This window comes from Anolis carolinensis, chromosome 5, assembly GCF_035594765.1.
Source record: "Anolis carolinensis isolate JA03-04 chromosome 5, rAnoCar3.1.pri, whole genome shotgun sequence".
Classification (NCBI taxonomy): Eukaryota; Metazoa; Chordata; class Lepidosauria; order Squamata; family Dactyloidae; genus Anolis; species Anolis carolinensis.
In genome coordinates, this window is record NC_085845.1 from 157336492 (window position 1) to 157355438 (window position 18947).

Below are 18947 nucleotides of genomic sequence, written 5' to 3' on the forward strand. Positions count from 1 at the left end.
TTTGAGCTAAGGGGACCCCATTTGGGGTCAGGACCCCAAGTTTAAGAAGTCCTGATCCCACCATGTTCAACACATGGAAAAAATATTCAAAAACATAGCCATGTTAGTCTGTATCAATATATAAAGAGATCTTGAAGCAACTTTACGACTAACTGACAGAAAGAAATTTGTAGCACTTCTGTCACAGAGAGTAGCATAAGCTCTCCTCAATTGTGTCAGAGGTCCGATACTTTCATCTGTTGAAATAGACTAAGGGTGCACTTACACTGACATGATTCAATGCTATGCAATCATGGGAGCTGTAGTTTTGCAATCCTTCTTTGCCAAAGATGGCGGGAGCCTTTCCAAACTACAAATCCAAGGATTCCACAGCACCGTTAAAATGGGATCAAAAACTCTTAATTATATGGTATAGATGTAGCCTAGGTCTACAAAAGCTTAGGCAACAAACTGTTTTCAGTTAGTTTCAAAGTGCTACAAGATCCCTTTGCATACATAAATAAATAGTTATCTTCTGCATTTAGAACCTTTGGAAAAGGTTTCATTTGCATATATCACAATGTCATTGTTCAGAATATACCATTTTTATGCAGAAACATATCTTCACCAATAAAATTGTCACTATAGAGTACCCAAATACAACATTATCTGGGATTGTATAAAAGCTCTTGTCATGTTGTCCAGTTCTGAGGGTAAAAAATGAAGATTTTTATTCTTGCATCCAAAGATTTACATCCCTACCATGGATCATTTATCTTACAGGCTAGAGCTGTGGGGGGTTCAGCATCTGGAAGGCTGAAGGATCCTCACCCCTAGTCTGTAGGATTGTGTCTTCCTGTGTTATACACTTATGCTTACAGACAAGTACATGTTATCTCTTTTTAATAGAGTTACAAGCTTGCTAGATGCAGGGAATGCTGTGAATGTAGCATATCCTGATTTTAGTAAGGCCTTCAACAAAGTCCCCCAATACCTTCTTGCAAGCAAACTAGTCAAATGTGGGCTAGGCAATGCTATGATTAGATGGATCTTTAATTGGTTAAGCAACTGAACTCAAAGGGATTCCACTTCATCCTGGAAAGAAATGACTAGTGGAGTGCTGCAGGGTTCGGCCCTGAGCCCCATGCTGTTAAATATCTTTATTAATGACTTAGCTGAAGGTTTAGAGGGCATGCTTATCAAGTTTGCAGATGACATCAAATTAGGAGGGATAGCTAATACTCCAGAGGACAGGATCAGAATTCAAAATGACCTTAACAGATTAGAGAGCTGGGCCAAAAATTAAAAATGAATTTCAACAAGAAAAATGTAAGATACTACACTTAGGCAGAAAAAATGAAATACAAAGATAAAGGATGGGTGATAACTGGTTCGACAACAGCACATGTGAAAACCATCTTGTAGTCTTTCTGGACAACAAGTTGAACATGACCCAACAGTGATGCAGCATCTTTAAAAGGCAATGGGATTTTGGGCTGCATCAAAAGGAGTATAGTGTCTAGATCGAGGGAAGTCATGGTGCCTCTCTATTCTGCTTTGGTTAGACCTCACCTAGAATATGTTCAAAAGAAGGAGCCCTTGGTGGCGCAGTGGATTAAACCTTTGTGCCGGCAGGACTGATGACTTGAAGGCTGGGTTGCTGACCTGAAGGTTTCCAGTTCGAATCCAACCCAGAGAGAGTGAGGATGAGCTGCCTCTGTTAGCTCCTGCTCCATGCAGGGGCATGAGAGAATCCTCCCACAAGAATGATAAAACATCAAAACATCCGGGCATCCCTTGGGCAACGTCCTTGCAACAGCCAATTCTCTCACACCAGAAGTGACTTGCAGTTTCTCAAATCACTCCTGACACCAAAAAAAAAAAAAGATATGATAGCCATGTATAAATGTGTGAAAACGTTATAAGGAAGAGAGAGCAGGCTTGTTTTCTGCATCCCTGGAAACTAGGACTTGAAGCAATGGGTTCAATTTATAGGAAAGGAGATTCCATCTGAACATGAGGAAGAACTTCCTGACCATAAGAGTTGTTCAACAGTAGAACTCTCTGCCTTGGAGTGTGATGGAAGCTCCTTATGTGGAAGCTTTTAAACAGAGGCTTGATGGCCATCTGTCTGGGGTACTTTGACTGTGCTTTTCCTGTATGGCAGGGGGTTGGACTAGATGGCCCACGTGGTCTCTTCCTACTCTATTATTCTATGATTCTATGTTGTGCAATGCAGCCTTTCAAATAAAAAAATAAGTCCCATTAATTCCAGTGGTACTGACATCTAGATTAGCAGTCTAGGATTGCTACCTAAATAAATGTGATGGAAAAAGGGGAAATGTATAATAGTGAGTGGGGGACTTCCATAAGCCCTAATTATGGTTTTCAAGTTTCCCCACTGCTTTTTAAGTAAGCTTTAACAATTATTGTTTAACAAATCAGTCTGAAAACTTACAGCTTTGACCAAGACTTACTGTAGACATGCAAGCATACCTGGGAATTAATTATTTGGTTAGCACACCGGAATCTTCAAAGAAATCTGTGCAAATCCTCTTATGTCACACAGAGTCAGCAGTGCTATTTTCCTTTCTGTAATCTGATGTATACCTATAGCTATTTTACCAGCCAACTGATTCTGAAATGTTTCTCTAGGCAAAGGTGAACATTCGTCAAAGATTATTCAAAGCCTTACATTTTATGTGGTAACCCTTCAGTGACATTATGCAGCAGTCCCAGAGGTAGACAAGCAACATTAATACATTTCCCCATAGTCTTTTTCAGTACTGGCCTGTGAAATATGAAACAGGCATGGTTCAACCAAAGCTGAACCCAATGGGACTCAAATGTATTTAACACTTCAGGGTGATGTTCAAGGTAGAGTGGGAAAGAACACCCTCAGTTGTAATCATAATATATTAAATACTGATCTCCAAGTGCAGTCTTCATACATCCAAACTAACACTTCCCATCAGCAAGCCCTAGGTGGGAAAAAACATCCTGCTCCCATAAAACCTATCAGATGAGAACTATGTATATCCATTGCAGATAGGACTAGCTGTTTGTTGAAGGTGTGGAAAGCCAAGAAAGGGTAAATGGCATGGAATTGCTGGAGCCCTTTGCAACAATTTAATGAAGATCTGGAGCCATAGTGGTGCAATGGGTTAAACCCTTGTGCCGGCTGAATTGCTGACCTTAAGGTTGGTTTGCTGATCTGAAGGTTGCTGGTTTGAATCCACATGATGGGGTGAGCTCCTGTCTGTCAGCTCTAATTTGCAGAGTCATGAGCGAAGCCTCCCAACAGGATGGTAACACATCTGGGCATCTGTAGATCTGTAGATGTCCAATTCTCTCACACGATAAAATAAATGAAGTTTTCCTATGTAAAATATTTTAAGGGCATCCTATCTTGTTTGAGCTGGAAAACTAAACAGATCAACATTGGTTAGTACTTAGATGGGAGACTGTCAATGAAGAACATATGCTGACAGCTAGATTTCGTAAGAAGGAACTGACAAACTCACCTCTAAATATTATTTGTCTAACAAAACACTATGAAATTCATGTGATCATCATAAGTTGACAGGTGATTTGAAGGCACACACCAAAAAAAGGATGTAAGTTTGATGTGGGCTCAGAACTAAGTTCTCCATCTATTACATTCCTGCTCAGTTAAGACTGTATAAAGGATACAGGGGTTGCAGCACAAACAGCTTGTGTTTCTATAGCTGTAGCAGCATCACATTCTAGTCATCTGCTATACTTCTGCCATATACCTCTCATATACCGCAGAGTTTTGGGAAAGTGACTTTTTTGGATTATCAACTCATAAATCCCAAAGATATACCCATGCTGGCTGAATAACTCTGGGAGTTGAAGTAAAAACACTTTCTAATAGAGAACTAGAAACTGCTTCAGATTCTGTGGACAGATTCCTTGATTATCTTCCAATTTTCCTTGTCTGGTACATTACTTCTCTGCATAAAAACTCCTACACTGAAGAAAATTTGAAAAAATGCAGCCTCTTACATGGCCCAGTATAAATGTAGAGGAGGTTTGTAAGCCATAGTTCCAAAATAATAATAAAACCCTTACGCTGTGTTCTGTACTTGCGTTAGAGCAGACCATTGAACCAAAGATAGGTATCATTATATATTACCATTACAATACAAATAAAATTTAGGTGGGAAATGACATCCTGGGAAGTGATGAAAATGTGATTATAATTGTATGTTTGGTTTTGTATCTGTTTTCTGAATAGGAATTACACCCATCCAATATTCTCAACGTATTCTCCTTATAATTTACAGTATTGTATAGTATTTAGAATATAGAAACAACCCCAAAAGAAATCTAAACAAGGTCCTATCTCCCATCATGCAGCTACACAAAGACATGGCACAATATTTAATAAAGCATAAGAAAAGTCAAGTTCCAACCAGGTCTCTATATTTCAAATACAGTAGGGTCTCACTTATCCAAGCTAAACGGGCCGGCAGAAGCTTGGATAAGTGAATATCTTGGATAATAAGGAGGGATTAAGGAAAAGCCTATTAAACATCAAATTGGGTTATGATTTTACAAATTAAGCACCAAAACTTCATGTTATACAACAAATTTGACAGAAAAAAGTAGTTCAATACGCAGTAATGTTATGTTGTAATTACTGTATTTACGAATTTAGCACCAAAATATCACGATATATTGAAAACATTGACTACAAAATGGCTTGGATTATCCAGAGGCTTGGATAAGCGAGGCTTGGATAAGTGAGACTCTACTGTACTTCCAAGAAGGGTGAAACAAATATATCTGATACTTCAGATGTTGTGACTCCGCCTTCGGGGATTATGGTTGATGGTGATGGAATTCGGAGAGGAAGAAAAAACCCTCTTGATGAGGGTTCACTGGAGGAGTTGCGCAGGAAGCGACTTAGAGAGCTATATGGGGGATCTTCTGAGGAAGATTCAGATGGGGAGATGGATGCTGAGGAACAGGTGGTGGCTGGGGAAGCGGGCACTGAATGGGCACAGCCACCAGAGATGTCTGGGGATTTGGGGCTTATGGATACTTCTGAACCTGGGGTTTCTGCAGGAGCTGATCCCAATTGGGATGCTTGGAGAAGGGAGGATGGTTCTTTAAGTGTTCATGGGGCTAAGTATGGGCAGGATGATTGGGACTCCGACGAATTGCTAGGTACTCCAGATCCACGAGCTCTAGCTGTGTGGAGTTCAGACTCTGAGTAGATTTGGGACACCTGGTGTTTGGGTGTGAGTGTTTGGTCACCCAGGAGGAAGGGGAATAAAATGGGAATGTTTGGCCACTGCACTTTGCGTGTGGCAAGGTGTTGCTGAGGCGCCATTGGGATCTCTGTGTTTCTGGACTTGGACTGTGATTCGGATCTGCTGATACCATTTGGCTTGGCTCTCGCTGTGTCTTATCGTGGACCTGTTTTGGATGACTGCACCCTCTTCGGACTTTGGATTGAATTTGACCTGGCTTCTGTCTACGCCCTCTGACTGACGGCTACTCCCGGCTTCTAACTATTGGTTTGTCTTTCGGAATTTCTGCTGCCTCCTGACCTGACCTTGGATTCTTCTGACTGACGGCTACTCCCGGCTTCTGACTATTGGTTTGTCTTTCGGAATTTCTGCTGCCTCCTGACCTGACCTTGGATTCTTCTGACGATGGCTATTCATCATCCCTTTGAGGCTCTCGGCTTATCTGCACCGTGGAAGCAGCTTTACTGCTTTTCTAGTTTGTTTATTTTCCAGCAATTAACTCTATTTGTTTTCCAAAGCTGAATTGAAGCGTTATTTAGTTTTTTATTGAATGCCAGCATGGGAAATTAGCATGGCTCGTTTTTGAGTTATTATTGTCCAATCTACTCTCGAAACACAAAAGTGAAGTGTTTCAAGGATATTTCCTGTGTTTATGTTATTTTTTGGCTTATCTTCAGAATAAACTTTGTTTTGTATGTTAACTGGCGTCTGACTCTTGACATCAGATGTCTAGAGATTATTGTATTTTCCTGGGAATATAGGTCAAAAAAGTAGGCATCCACTTTCAATAAATATTTATTTTCATCATTATAGTACAATGCTTTTATAATGCATAGTGAAAATAATTGCTGACTGATTAGCTTAATATTTTCTTTGCTTTGCACAAAACAAACAGAACGTGATGAATTATATACTAAAGAATGTTAAACTCAACTTTCCTCCATTCCCAATTCAATTTTATCTTATACTAAGGAAATGCAGGAAATAAGCAGGAACATCTTAATGTCCTGCTTGATGTATATATTTTCCTTTTTGATATCTTCCTGTGTTTTGTATTTTTCAGAAGAGAAAAGAAAACCAAATTGAACAGTTGTTAGTTAAAGAACATTCTGGTTGGTCTCTACTTGTAATGTAACTTTGTATTTGATTCAATTCCATTAATGAGATCAAATGACGCTTTGGTCTCAAGAAGCTAATGCAAACTAAATCTATTTATCACCTTGGCAGTGGTTTCTGCAATGAAGTTAATGACCATTACTGTGCTACTACCAAGCCAATCAAAAACCAGCCTTTTTGGGCAGAAAAGCTGAAGCTAGTAATCAATCATCATCATCATAATGCTGCTAAATGGGCCTCTAGAAAGGAAAAGGAAGCAACTTGGCCATTTACTTAAAATACATCTTTGAAATGGGTCTTATTGTGTGCAGAGGACCACGGGTGTCCTAGTTACAACTATAGAGGATTCTTTACAGCATGAAATAGATGAAAACACTAGGCAAGGGAGAAATTCACACTTCTGTGCTTTATTGTTTGTAAAGGACAAGGATAGATGGACAGATAAATTACATATCTGTAACTGTCTAATCTATTTTCCCGAAGAAGAACAACACAGATTTCTTATGTGAGACATTTGATTTTGGAGCTGACCAGGACTCTTCTAATAACATTTCTACTTTGTCTCAGCTGTGTTTCATAGCTCCCATTTTCATTTCAGAGACATACTCAAATCAAAGCCTCAGTTATAACTCACTCTTTGCTATAAAGCTTACAAAAGCACTCAACAATAGCAAAGCAATTGGGGAAGTAGCATTGTTCAACACCAGACATCTGAGCCTTTTGTCATTCCTCTGCTTTGCCAACCCAATGGCTTTCATCCTTCAGAGTGACCTGCTTTGCAGGATAAGTAAAACACAACCACCAACAGCCTGGGATTTTTCTTAAAGATATATTCTCCCTTAATGCTACATAAAGGCATCTTAATAATAACAAAATGATGAAAAATTGGGTAAAATCGCAAAAAATAAGAATATTTAAATAGGCATAGTTTTTATATAGTATATAATACTAACTACTGTAACTTGGAAAATCCCAGGACAGCCACATGTATTCTTTGTACAAGACTGTTGATTTCTTGCACAGCAAAAGTTTTGTGGAGTTTACTGTAATCTTGCACAACCAAATCATTTGGATATGCTTTGTGCAAGAGTGCAGTTTTTGTACATTTTTTTTTTTGCTGCAATCTTTGGGGGTGTGTGCATAGAAATCTTGCACTAAAATGTATGTTGATGCTGGAAATGCTGTTTTGTGCAAGACATTGCCTTTCTTATGAAAAATTGTGTATTTCTATGCAGATGTGAGAATACTGAACAGAAACCATGCAAAGTTCCCACGACTGTATTAATTTCTTCTGACCCATTTTTTGGCTGGGAAGTGGACAATGGTTTGCACAAATTCAAAGGTTTATGTGCAGAAAACCCATCTTGTGTGTGTGAGAGGGAGGGAGGGAGGGAGGGAGGGAGGGAGGGAGGGAGGGAGGGAGGGAGGGAGGGAGAGAGAGAGAGATCAATGTTTGCTGATGTGAAAATGGGGGGAATATTTTTTATGCAAATGCATAAAATATGTGAGAACTCTTATAATCTCACCCATCTGGGAAGCATTTGACATTCTTCATTTTTGTATGCAAGAGTTAAATAAACAAGAATTTACGTGACTAATGAAGGTAAGTCTGCCTTTAGTTTTTAAAAATGAGGGCAGCAGTTATATTTTTAGTTTGTAACGTGTTCTGTACATTCTGATAATGTATTCTGTGCTGCTCTGCACTTGAACTAAACTTAGTTCATATGCTGGCATTTGGAGTTAAATTGATTCAAGCTTAGCTGACTGCTTGTAATGTGGAACAAATCATGCAGGAAGTAACAGCTATAGCCAGCTAAGCCCACACAGTTTACACATTTTATGTCAGGCTGTTTTATTTATAAGGAAGGTATCATGACATTAATCTCTTGCCCCAATAAAGCCAATTTTCTCTTCTTTTCTATGAATTCATATTGATATTATTTGTGCAGTTTTCAAACATCAGATATTTTTTAAAAATCTATGTGGCCATGTAAAATATGATTTTAGCAGGACCTATTGTTCCAAACTTGTTTGGAATTTCACACATGTGGCAAAGTAACATTAGAGTGTGGATTAGAAAGCAAAAGTTATTAATGAGACAGAAATACCTTGGGGGCAGGTTAATTTTGCCAGAGCATACCTAGAAAGAGCGAGATCCCATTCTTCCTGTCCTCTCTGTTTGGATCTGTACTGCCATATAATCAAGATTATCATAGCAGATAATCCACATTATCTGTTTTGTACTGGATTATATGAGTCTACACTGCCATATAATTCAGTTCAAACAGATAATCTGGATTTTATATGGCAGTGTAGAAGGGGCCCTAGCCTGTTGAGTGCAGTTGAGTATCTTTTCAGTGTGAACTCAGTTTGCATCAAATGAATGCAAAAGGGAAAATTTAAAGCAACTGAAAAAGTGGATGATAGAATAATAATCATGACTGTCTCTACAAATTAGGATAGCTAGAAGGTATATACTTTCATATTTATTGTACACATTTTCTCTGTTATGTGTTAAGCTCTTCCACCAATATCTGCAACAACTTAGTTCTTGTTGCAAGTGTTGTACAAGAGTCATTAGCACCAGGTAACACTGTTGGAAAAGTATGTAGACTTGTGGAGGTTGGGAAATATCTGGAAGGGACATATAAATGTACAAGATAATCCAATGAGATTAGAAAAGCCTAAATTAGATGTGGTTCACCTATATATTTTAAACATTTTGTATTGGACCCAGAAGAAGTTAGCTTTGTTTAAATCTTACTGAAGCCTATCAGGCCATTTGTAGTTTGGTACCTATAGTGTTATGGAGTGTGCTACAAGGTGGTTTCTTTATTTTCATATTGTTGAATAGCTGATTAGTTCCTAAAATCACAAAAGCACCTGTGAAGTAGGTGAAGATCTAAAAATAACCATTGAGTATCTAACATCTTCTGAGCATTAGACAGAATAAGAGAGTCTTTACCTGCTGGCCCACAATCTAAAACATACAATAGAAAAAGGATGGTGATTTATAAATCCCATCCTTCCTCCAATGAACACATGGTAGCGTGTATTGTTCTCCCCAATTTATTTTCACCTAACCTAATGAGTTTTATGACAGAGTTGGAATGTGAAGTAAATGGTCTCCCGTTCTAGAGTAACATCCATAGACCAGAGCAATATCTAATATTCCCCATGTGGCTTTTACTTGACAGATTGGACATCCGTTATCTGGATTTCCAAAAACTGAAATACTCCAAAATCCAAAATGGTCCACATGCATGGCTATGATAGTGAGTGACACCTTTGTTTCCCGATAGTTCGATGTACACAAAATTATTTAAAATATTAGGTATAGATTACCTTCAGGCTGTGTGTGTAAGGCTCATATAAAGCATAAATTGATTTCATGCTTAGTCTTGGATCCCATTTCCAAAAATCTGATTATGTATATGCAAGTTTTCCAATGTGCACACACAGTAGGGAAACCCACATCACAACATTTCTTGCAGGTGAGTGGTAGTGAGTTTTGCATCAAAGTTGGGAAACATTTCTAAATACTTTGGCAAGCTTATTCCCTCCTTAATAGCACTGCCAGACTTAAGTCAAGGTCTCTTGGGATGCTTCCATTGACATAACTTTCAGGCAATGAAACCAGAAGGAAAAATCTCCTTTTCCCCTTCCCACAATTCTCCTACATCCGCAAGACTTATACGGGAAGCTGGAAACCCTCTGTGAAAAGTTTTTCAGGTGATGCAGGGAGATGCAAGGGAGGAAGAGGGAAGGAAGAATGTCCTATTTTGCCAGCAGTCAAATGGCAGGACAATGTTATATTTAGGTTTTTGTCATTTGGGAGAGACAAGCATGTCATTATATCTGACACATGCAATCTCCATCAATCCTCTTGCCTACATGTTTCATATTCTTTCTGTCAAAAGATGCATCCCCCTGGAAACCCCCAACTTGGGGAAAATATTTCTGGAACTTTCTGCAGAAGTGAAATTTCTAGACCATGAACTCATATCAAATGATGGGAGACTGGGTTTATCAAGAAAGAAAATAATATAAGCAAACATGTAGCATCCAAACTTCGTTTTGACCCCAAATTATTTATAGGGATCAGCATTAGTGTGGAAGGTACTTTCCCTCACCATTGTAGATCAACCACAACAAATGGACACAGATACATAATGTGCACATTAAAAAGTTACATTAACATTTTAAATTTTGGATTTTTTTAAAAAAAATGTTTGAAAGATACTAGGAAAAACAACAATCCCAATTCTGAACCAGCTGGCTAATATTGAATTACAGTTGGTCCTCCACATTTGTAGATTTGACTTTTGCAGATTTGAATATTTATCTATGGGTTTGATTAATATACCCTCTCTAGGAATCTTTACATCCCCTAACATGAGTCTATTGTGCACCCCTAACACCAACGATTGTGGCGGGCCCACTTTAATACGCTCAACATAAATTGTTTAGACAGGCCTTTGGAAAATGATAGTTCTTAATAACAGATTCAACAGAATTAGCAACAATTTTAAGACAATGTAAAGAATAAAAAGTAAGAGTTCTGGATTGCTCTTACTTTTTATTCTTTACATTGTCTTAAAATTGTTGCTAATTCTGTTGAATCTCCTTAATTCACTAAATCAGAGTTTCTCAAACTGTGTTCCTTCAGATGTTTTGGACTTCGGCTTCCAACATTCTTAACAGCTGATAAGATGGATGGGATTTCTGGGAGCTTAAGTCTAAAACCTGGAGGAGTGCAGTTTGAGAAACACTGAACTAAATGATACATTCGGTTAATTCTATTCAGTTTATATTTACAAGTTTGTATATGTTCTCCCCATTTGTATGTTTTATTGCTGACTGTTTTAATTGTATCCTTTTTACTTTTTGCAAGTTGCTCTCAGTACCAAAGGAAAAGGGGGAATATAAATAAATAAATGCATCTAATAATATAAGAACAGTGATTTTGAAATTTTCAGTTTGAAAGGGACAATTTTTAGACTCACAAACTAATTCCCTACTCCCTATAAAACTACGCTCAAACAACATGCCTACTTTCTCCCCTTCTCACAAATAGCAAGAGAGCAGATCATCTCATAGCCGAAGGCCTCAAGTCAGCATGGAAACTTTGATCCCAGAACATTGAGCCTCCAATTAATCAAGACAGCTAGTAGCAAGTTCATGTAGAAGGATTGCATTCTTGAAGTAGCTCGAGACCTGATTGGCTACCTCCAGTTTTACAGTCATGTGGGTTTATGCCTGGAGAAGAAACTGAGAAAGTGGAAAAGAAGGAGAAAGGGACAAGTCTCCTCCTCCCACATGTGGTTTCTCCATTTCCTCACTGAGGTGGGGCAGAAGTAGCAGAGTGGGAAAATACAGGCAATACAGAAAACCAATTTTAGTTGAGGTCAAGGGGAAGTTTTGTGTTATCCATACTACAAAGGACAATTCAAAGTGCTTGGACAATATGACAAAATCAACACCCTCCCCCCCCTCTCTTGGGGTGTAGGACACCAACAGGCATAGCTGCATGCCCCACTAACTGTATAACCACCCTGCTAACTTTGTGCAATGTAAAGTTACAACAAAACATTTCTTACTTCTTCATATTGATGGCATGTCAGACTAATATGGCTTTAAGGGATAATATCAATTAGAAGCCTCCTAGGACAGGTGAGGGAGAAAGCTGTGGATTCTCAGATCCACTATAAAAGGAGGTCCTCCTTGTCTCTGACCCATCCTTCTGTCCATGGTTGTGTGGGGGGGGGGGGGGCAGAGGTTGAGCCTCCTCAGGTTGGCCAAGGCAAGTGTACTGTTCCTTAGCATTTGCAGCCACAACTCTCACTCACCTGGGTCTAGCATTTCTGGTCAACCATGAGCAATTATTTCAGATGGCAAGCCAAATGGCTCAAGCATATTCATGGCTTAGGTGAGTTTATGTAAATCATCATCCATGCCTGTAACTTTTTCAAAGAGAGAAAGCAAGAACATCACTAGGACTGGTATCAGCCAGCATCTAGTAGTGTAACTTAATATAGTCCATACTCCATGTATCTTGTCATTGCCCTCAGGTTAGAAATGAGTCACTGTGACCAAATATCTGTGATACAGCTTCCTATTATCAGATATTCAGTTCATACCTATACCCGTACCCAAACAATTTATTTTTCTGCATATGCACTGTACATGAGACATATATGAAGCTGTTTAGAGAATATATTGTGGATTTGAAAGGTTGAGCACATGACTGCTTTCCTGTTTTACAAGGTGTTAATGAATTTTTTATCTTCATATAGAAATCATAGAATCATAGAATCATAGAATAGTAGAGTTGGAAGAGACCTCAGTCCAACCCCCTGCCAAGAAGCAGGAAATCGCATTCAAAGCACCCCCGACAGATGGCCATCCAGCCTCTGCTTAAAAGCTTCCAAAGAAGGAGCCTCCACCACAGTCTGGGGGAGAGAGTTCCACTGCCGAACAGCCCTCACAGTGAGGAAGTTCTTCCTGATGTTCAGGTGGAATCTCCTTTCCTGTAGTTTGAAGCCATTGTTCCGTGTCCTAGTCTGCAAGGCAGCAGAAAATAGGCTTGCTCCCTCCTCCCTGTGACTTCCCCTCACGTATTTGTACATGGCTATCATGTCTCCTCTCAGCCTTCTCTTCTGCAGGCTAAACATGCCCAGCTATTTAAGCTAAATAGTTATTATAATGAGTATACCATAGTTTAGTTATATATTTATTTATTACATCATCTTCATTGGGTTTATATTCAGATACTTTTTTTTTAATGAAACATCGCTTCATCACAGTTTTGTTTTCTACTCCAAACACTGACAGTGCCAGGAATTTATGAATGCTTAAGTGATATGGATATCTTTGATTTGAGCAATCATTGCCCTTGGCTGATGCTTAGTGATGACCTTGACCTGAGTCTGAGTCATTGTCAAGAAAAGGCAGCAGCAACTAGAGAAATGCTTCTCATTATATTTGACTGTTTCGATCACATGCACTTGTTTTCCTAAGCTCTGGATGAGACCAAATTCCCAGCCATCATCTGCTGACTTGAAGCTAGCTTTGTTTTCCAGGTCATGATGCAAGGTGGGTTAAGAGAGTAACTATAAAGCTAGGATTTAATAATTCTGTCAACCCAAGGACCACATATTTTATGCTGATGTCTCCTACTTTGCATGCTGTCTGTGAAGATAATTTATACTGCATTGTCATATTTGTAATGCATATTATACATTTTCTTCATGTGACAGGAAATATTGCACAGAATCATGTGAAATTCAAGAGGTGATTTTGCTCTGAATTTTTTACATGTATTGCTGAAATTGCAGGTTCTGTATTTGCCTATTTGTTGGGGTTTTTTTATTTTTAAAAAAAGGAAATGGTATGGCTACTAACAACATGCAATTTTGTTTTGTACCTGTTCTTTGTCTGTTTTCTTCACAGTGCCACCGTGGGCCTTAATAGCCATAGCCATAGTTGCAATCCTATTAGTCCTTACCTGCTGTTTCTGTCTGTGTAAGAAATGCTTGTTCAAAAAGAAAAACAAGAAGAAGGGCAAGGAGAAGGGAGGAAAGAATGCAATTAACATGAAAGATGTAAAAGATTTAGGCAAGAACCTGAAAGATCAGGTAAAGTATATATCTTGTTTTTTAATTATGTTGTATTTGAAATTTAGAATCTGCTAGGAGTGATTGAGGACCTCATCAGATGGAGGTCTATAAGCCAAGGAACAGGGGGGGGGAATCTGTGCAGTAGCAGGGGAAACCCTGGGATAGAACATCACTTCATCCTTTTACATTCACATGATGTTTTCCGGCTGCCCCTGACTTCCTCCAGCACTGACCCTGACTTCGCAGGGAAACGCATGTTCTCAGGTCTGCCTCTGACCACACTGCCAGGATGGAGACCCACTGAAAGTAGCCCTGCGTCATGTGATGGGGTCTGGCAGGCTCTGTCCTTTTGTGTGTGTGTGTGTCAGGAGCAACTTGAGAAACTGCAAGTCGCTTCTGGTGTGAGAAAATTGGCCATCTGTAAGGATGTTGCCCAGTGGACACCTGGATGTTTTGATGTTTTTACCATCCTTGTGGGAGGCTTCTCTCATGTCCCCGCATAGAGCTGGAGCTGATAGAGGAAGCTCATCCACACACTCTCTGGGTTAGATTCGAACCTGGCAGCCTTCAGGTCAGCAACTCAACCTACAAGTCACAATGCTTTAACCCACTATGCCACCAGGGGCCCTAGCACTGTCCTGACTGCACTTGGCAGAATCCTAGCATGGGGAAAAAGCCCTAAGTGATAAAGTCCTATGAAAGAGAATACAAGACCATCAGTAGCCTGACAGCAGGAATCTGTTTTGGAAAAATTGTTAACTCTGAAATCACATAGCATAAGCCTATGCATGTTTACTACAAAGATAGTGCACTAATTTCAGTAGGATTTATGATGTGATACATGTATATAGGACTACTGCATCCTTAATTTACATTTGACTTCCCTGGTTTGCAGTCCCACAATGTTTACATTGCTATAGATCAACTCAGAAATATGTGGAACAGGATATTAATTGTGCATTGATGTTCCTAACTAAAGATTATTCTTCTACAGCCCATCTCAGAGTGTGTTTATTCAGAAGTGAGAATCATTCAATTAAGTGGGGCTTACTGCCTAGTGAACATGCATGAGGATTACACTGCTAGTCTCTGTTTGACACTCTTTACAGACTCTTCAGGTCTGTTTACAATAAAGCTAATAGCCAAATGCCGCTCTCTTTAACAGTCATGCTTATCAAAGAAAAATCTTTGAGAACAATAGTATTCTGAATGGGCCAGTAATGAGTTCTCACCTTGTCCTAAAATGACAGATCCCTAGATTCTTTGGAGAAAGTATATTCTTATTGTTATTGTTTAAAAGATGAAGAGGATCTGCATTTACTCCAAATCTTGTGAATGGTGTTGTCTCTGTACATACGCCCTTCAAAAAGCACAGGAAGAAAATTTACAGAATCTGGTCTAGTAGCATATTGTAGTCATTAATTCCTATACAGTTATATATCCGGGAATAATGACACACACATAAACTACACCCATGTCATGGCTTTGAGCGCCTGGAGCAGGACAGCCTGGACAGCCTGGAAAGGGCTCTGTAACTACATTCAGAAGATGCAGTTACAAATGCCTTGAAGAAGGGAATCCACCTTTGTCAGAGTTCCCAACCACAAGAGCTTTTAAGTTCCATGTCCATTTACAGCAATCCCATGGGGTTTTTTTAGGCGGTGGTTTTGCCAGTTTCCTTCCTCTGAAATGCCTATAGCATCTGATATTCATTGGCCATTTTCCATTCAAGTACTACTGCTTAGCTTCCAAGATTAAACAGGATCTAATGTCTATAGAATATTTAGGCTGCTTTTTAACTATATTCTGCCAAATGCCGATACAGAGCCCTCTTCAAGATCTTTGCACTCCGCATGTAAAGGCCTAATTTATTTCTGAGAACTCAGAGTCATTGGGGAAGCAGTCACTAGAGAAGCTTACCTTCGACCATCAACACCATCCCAAGATTTAGCCTTAGGTGTGTTCAGGTAAATTCATTTATTCCAGTGGTTCTCAACCTGGGGTCCCCAGCTGTTTTTGGTCTTCAGCTCTCAGAAATCCTAATAGCTGGTAAACTGGCTGGGATTTCTGGGAGTTGTAGGCCAAAACCATCTGGGGACCCCAGATTGAGAACCACTGACTTAGTCTCTCTTTCCATTTTCTCAACACTAATAAACTTCAGCTATTTTATATGCATAGAATTACAGAGTGGGGGCTTCCTGGCCAGATTTTTCCCTTCCTTGATGAACCTGTACTGGAATTCAATTGGTGAAAATAGTCCCCTTAAAGTAAATTCATTATTTGATGCAAAACTAAGGTAATATGAACAGTAGGGTTTTTTTCCTCCTGATATTACCATCTTTGATACATTTATTTTTAAAAGTCTACACAGGTAAAGCCGCTGCCTATAGAAAACCTGCACAAATCACTGATATAATTCTATATGCATTATCCTGTGAAGTAGCTCAGCTAGTTCCTGGTCTTTCTTATTATAGAAGAAATAGTATCCACACTGTTCCATAAGGAGCAGGTTTGCTAAAAAAAAATGGTTGCAATTGAAAGTACTTGTAGGGTATTATTTCCAGGACTGAGAACACTGTAGCATTGAATACCTATTTTGTATTGGCAAGCAGAAGTAGATTTGGCCTGCTAAATCATTCTTTTAAAACAGAAGTGCTTCTACGAATTTGACAAAAATGGCATTCTGAGGAAGAATTATGAGAGTGGAAAAGAGTAACAGAAATTAAAGAAAGGAGAATTGGCTAGGGAGATGAACTGAGAACAGTATGTGTGGTACAAAAAGCACAATTATGAGTTGTCAGTCCCATTTTAGTTAAAAACTTCATTTTCAGCATGTTTCTGTCTGCTATCATGGAGAAAGGTAAGGTAAGCCAACATCATGACTTCCTATTCAAGTGCTGCTGGTAAGACTGCCTTGTGAGAACTGGGAATCCTGGTCTCAAAATGAATGAGCCAAATCTCACAGAATTTCACCCAGCCATTCTTAGCCAGACGATGAGCACAAGTCACCTATTCTCCCATTATTGAAGAATTCAATTCCCCAGGCTTATTCTGGTTCCCCATCTGGGACCAGGAAAGAAATTCCCTTACGTTATTGTAATGATTCCCTGTGCTGCTAGTTACTGTTACTACACATTAGCATAATGGCTCTCAACCTGAGGGTCCCCAGATGTTTTTGCCTTCAACTCCTAGAAATCAGAACTGCTGGTAAACTGGTTGGGATTTCTGGGAGTTGTGGGCCAAAACACCTGGGGACCCATAGGTTGAGAACCACTATATTAGCAGAATACTGTTGTTGATGTTTATTATTATTATTATTATTATTATTATTATTATTATTATTATTATTATTATTATTATTTGCATAGCAAGCTGCTAGAGTGCAGGTCAGTCCAAACTGAGAATAAACTCAGAGGATTGGGATAAAGTTATGGAGATTGCCCTGCAGGTTTGGGCAACTGCAGTACTTACTATTCGCACTTTATCCTGACTCAGGATACATTTCAGATTGACATTATCACAAGTATAGAATATACTTCTCCCACTTTTCAATACCCTTTTTAATCAATTGAGCGGTAAATGTGTATATGTCATCTGCTTTCATAGTCTTCCCTATTTTTTCATAAGGCAAGTTGTGATGTCTTTGTATCTTCCCAACTGTACTGAAATAAAGTTGTAATTAATCACCTTTATCTTTTTTTTTTTTTTTTGATATCTGGTTGATCCCTCTCAGTACATCATATAAGTTGGGCTGAAGTTCCTTAGTACAGAAAGTGCCTACAAGAGAGGTGATGTATTTTTCAGTTTTATTTTGAAAAGAAGCCAAAGACTAAATTAGCAATTATCTCTCCAAATACCCTTTATTTTGATTCAGTGTCAGACTTTATTTTAATCAATAAGCAATCATCTTTTGAGCATCTTGAAATGTGTCTTTCGTTTCTTCCGTGGATTCCATTCAATGCTCCCTCTTGAAGTTTTTTGCCTCAAGTGGCAGAGCCAGCAAGCATTTCTCATATGTTCTCATAAATTAGAATTACCATTCATTAAAACGACTTCTTGACTTACCAAGGAGAAGTTTTGTTGCTTGTGGCAAAGCAGCGTGCCATGCTTTGGCATGGTTGATCTAGCTTCTCTTTCTCAGAAGCTGATATGGTTTGCACAGGCTCTGAGAAAGAGTGAGAAATGCTAGCCAGTAGGATTCAAACCCTTTGGCTACTCAGTGGGATTGCAAAAGCCTAGTCAAAGGTTTCACTTGGGTCAGTTAGCTGGCTCAGAATTTTGTCCTCAATCTCCTGCTCTCAGCTTTTAAAATTCTAAGTCATTACTTGGTTAGTGAAATCCCATATCTTTTATCATGGAGTAAAGCCCAGAAAATAAGCTGTGTCATGTAGCTCATGGACTGGCAAGTGGGTTGATTAGTGCTCAGATTTGTAACTATGCAAGTGGCAAACCTAGTAGCAGCTGGAGCCAGAATATCTTCTGAACACAAAACTGATTCAATGGATCTACTCCAGTTGGGAGTAGCAATTGGATTTGGGACAGTGATTCCCAGACCCAGGTATAACACCAGCAGCATTTGGAATGGCTTACATGTATTCTGGGTTTAGAAAAAAATAAACTGCTGCAAGCTCCGATTTTATTATATTACCTGTTACCTAAAAGAGAGAAGAAAAAGACTTGGGATGTCGGTAGCACTAGGTTTTTTGTCTCTAATCCATGCTAGCCAAAATTATGTTGCCATAATGTCTTCATAGATTAGCTGCAAATGTTTCTGAATGTGCACTGAATGAGTTTAAATTGCAGATTAACTTTAATCAGTGAGTTGCAATCCAAAAACATGATTCAGCAGATATCTCAATTCTATCTCAGAAAAAAATGGTTTTCATTTACATACTAATTGTAATTTGCTCCTTCTTAACGACCAAGTTGACTATGGCAATTGTGATTAAAT

The 18947-nt window shown here is 39.0% G+C and overlaps 1 protein-coding gene across 5 annotated transcripts in view; it reads left to right on the top strand.

Moving 5' to 3' along the window:
* The window catches only part of syt1 (synaptotagmin 1), a 414399-nt gene that overhangs the window by 292687 nt on the left and 102765 nt on the right, over nucleotides 1-18947 (top strand). For all 5 annotated transcript variants that reach the window (XM_008110941.3, XM_062982655.1, XM_062982654.1 and 2 more), the window contains one exon: nucleotides 13830-14014. In XM_008110941.3, coding sequence (XP_008109148.1) covers nucleotides 13830-14014 — 185 coding nt within the window. The remainder of the gene's footprint in view (nucleotides 1-13829; nucleotides 14015-18947) is intronic.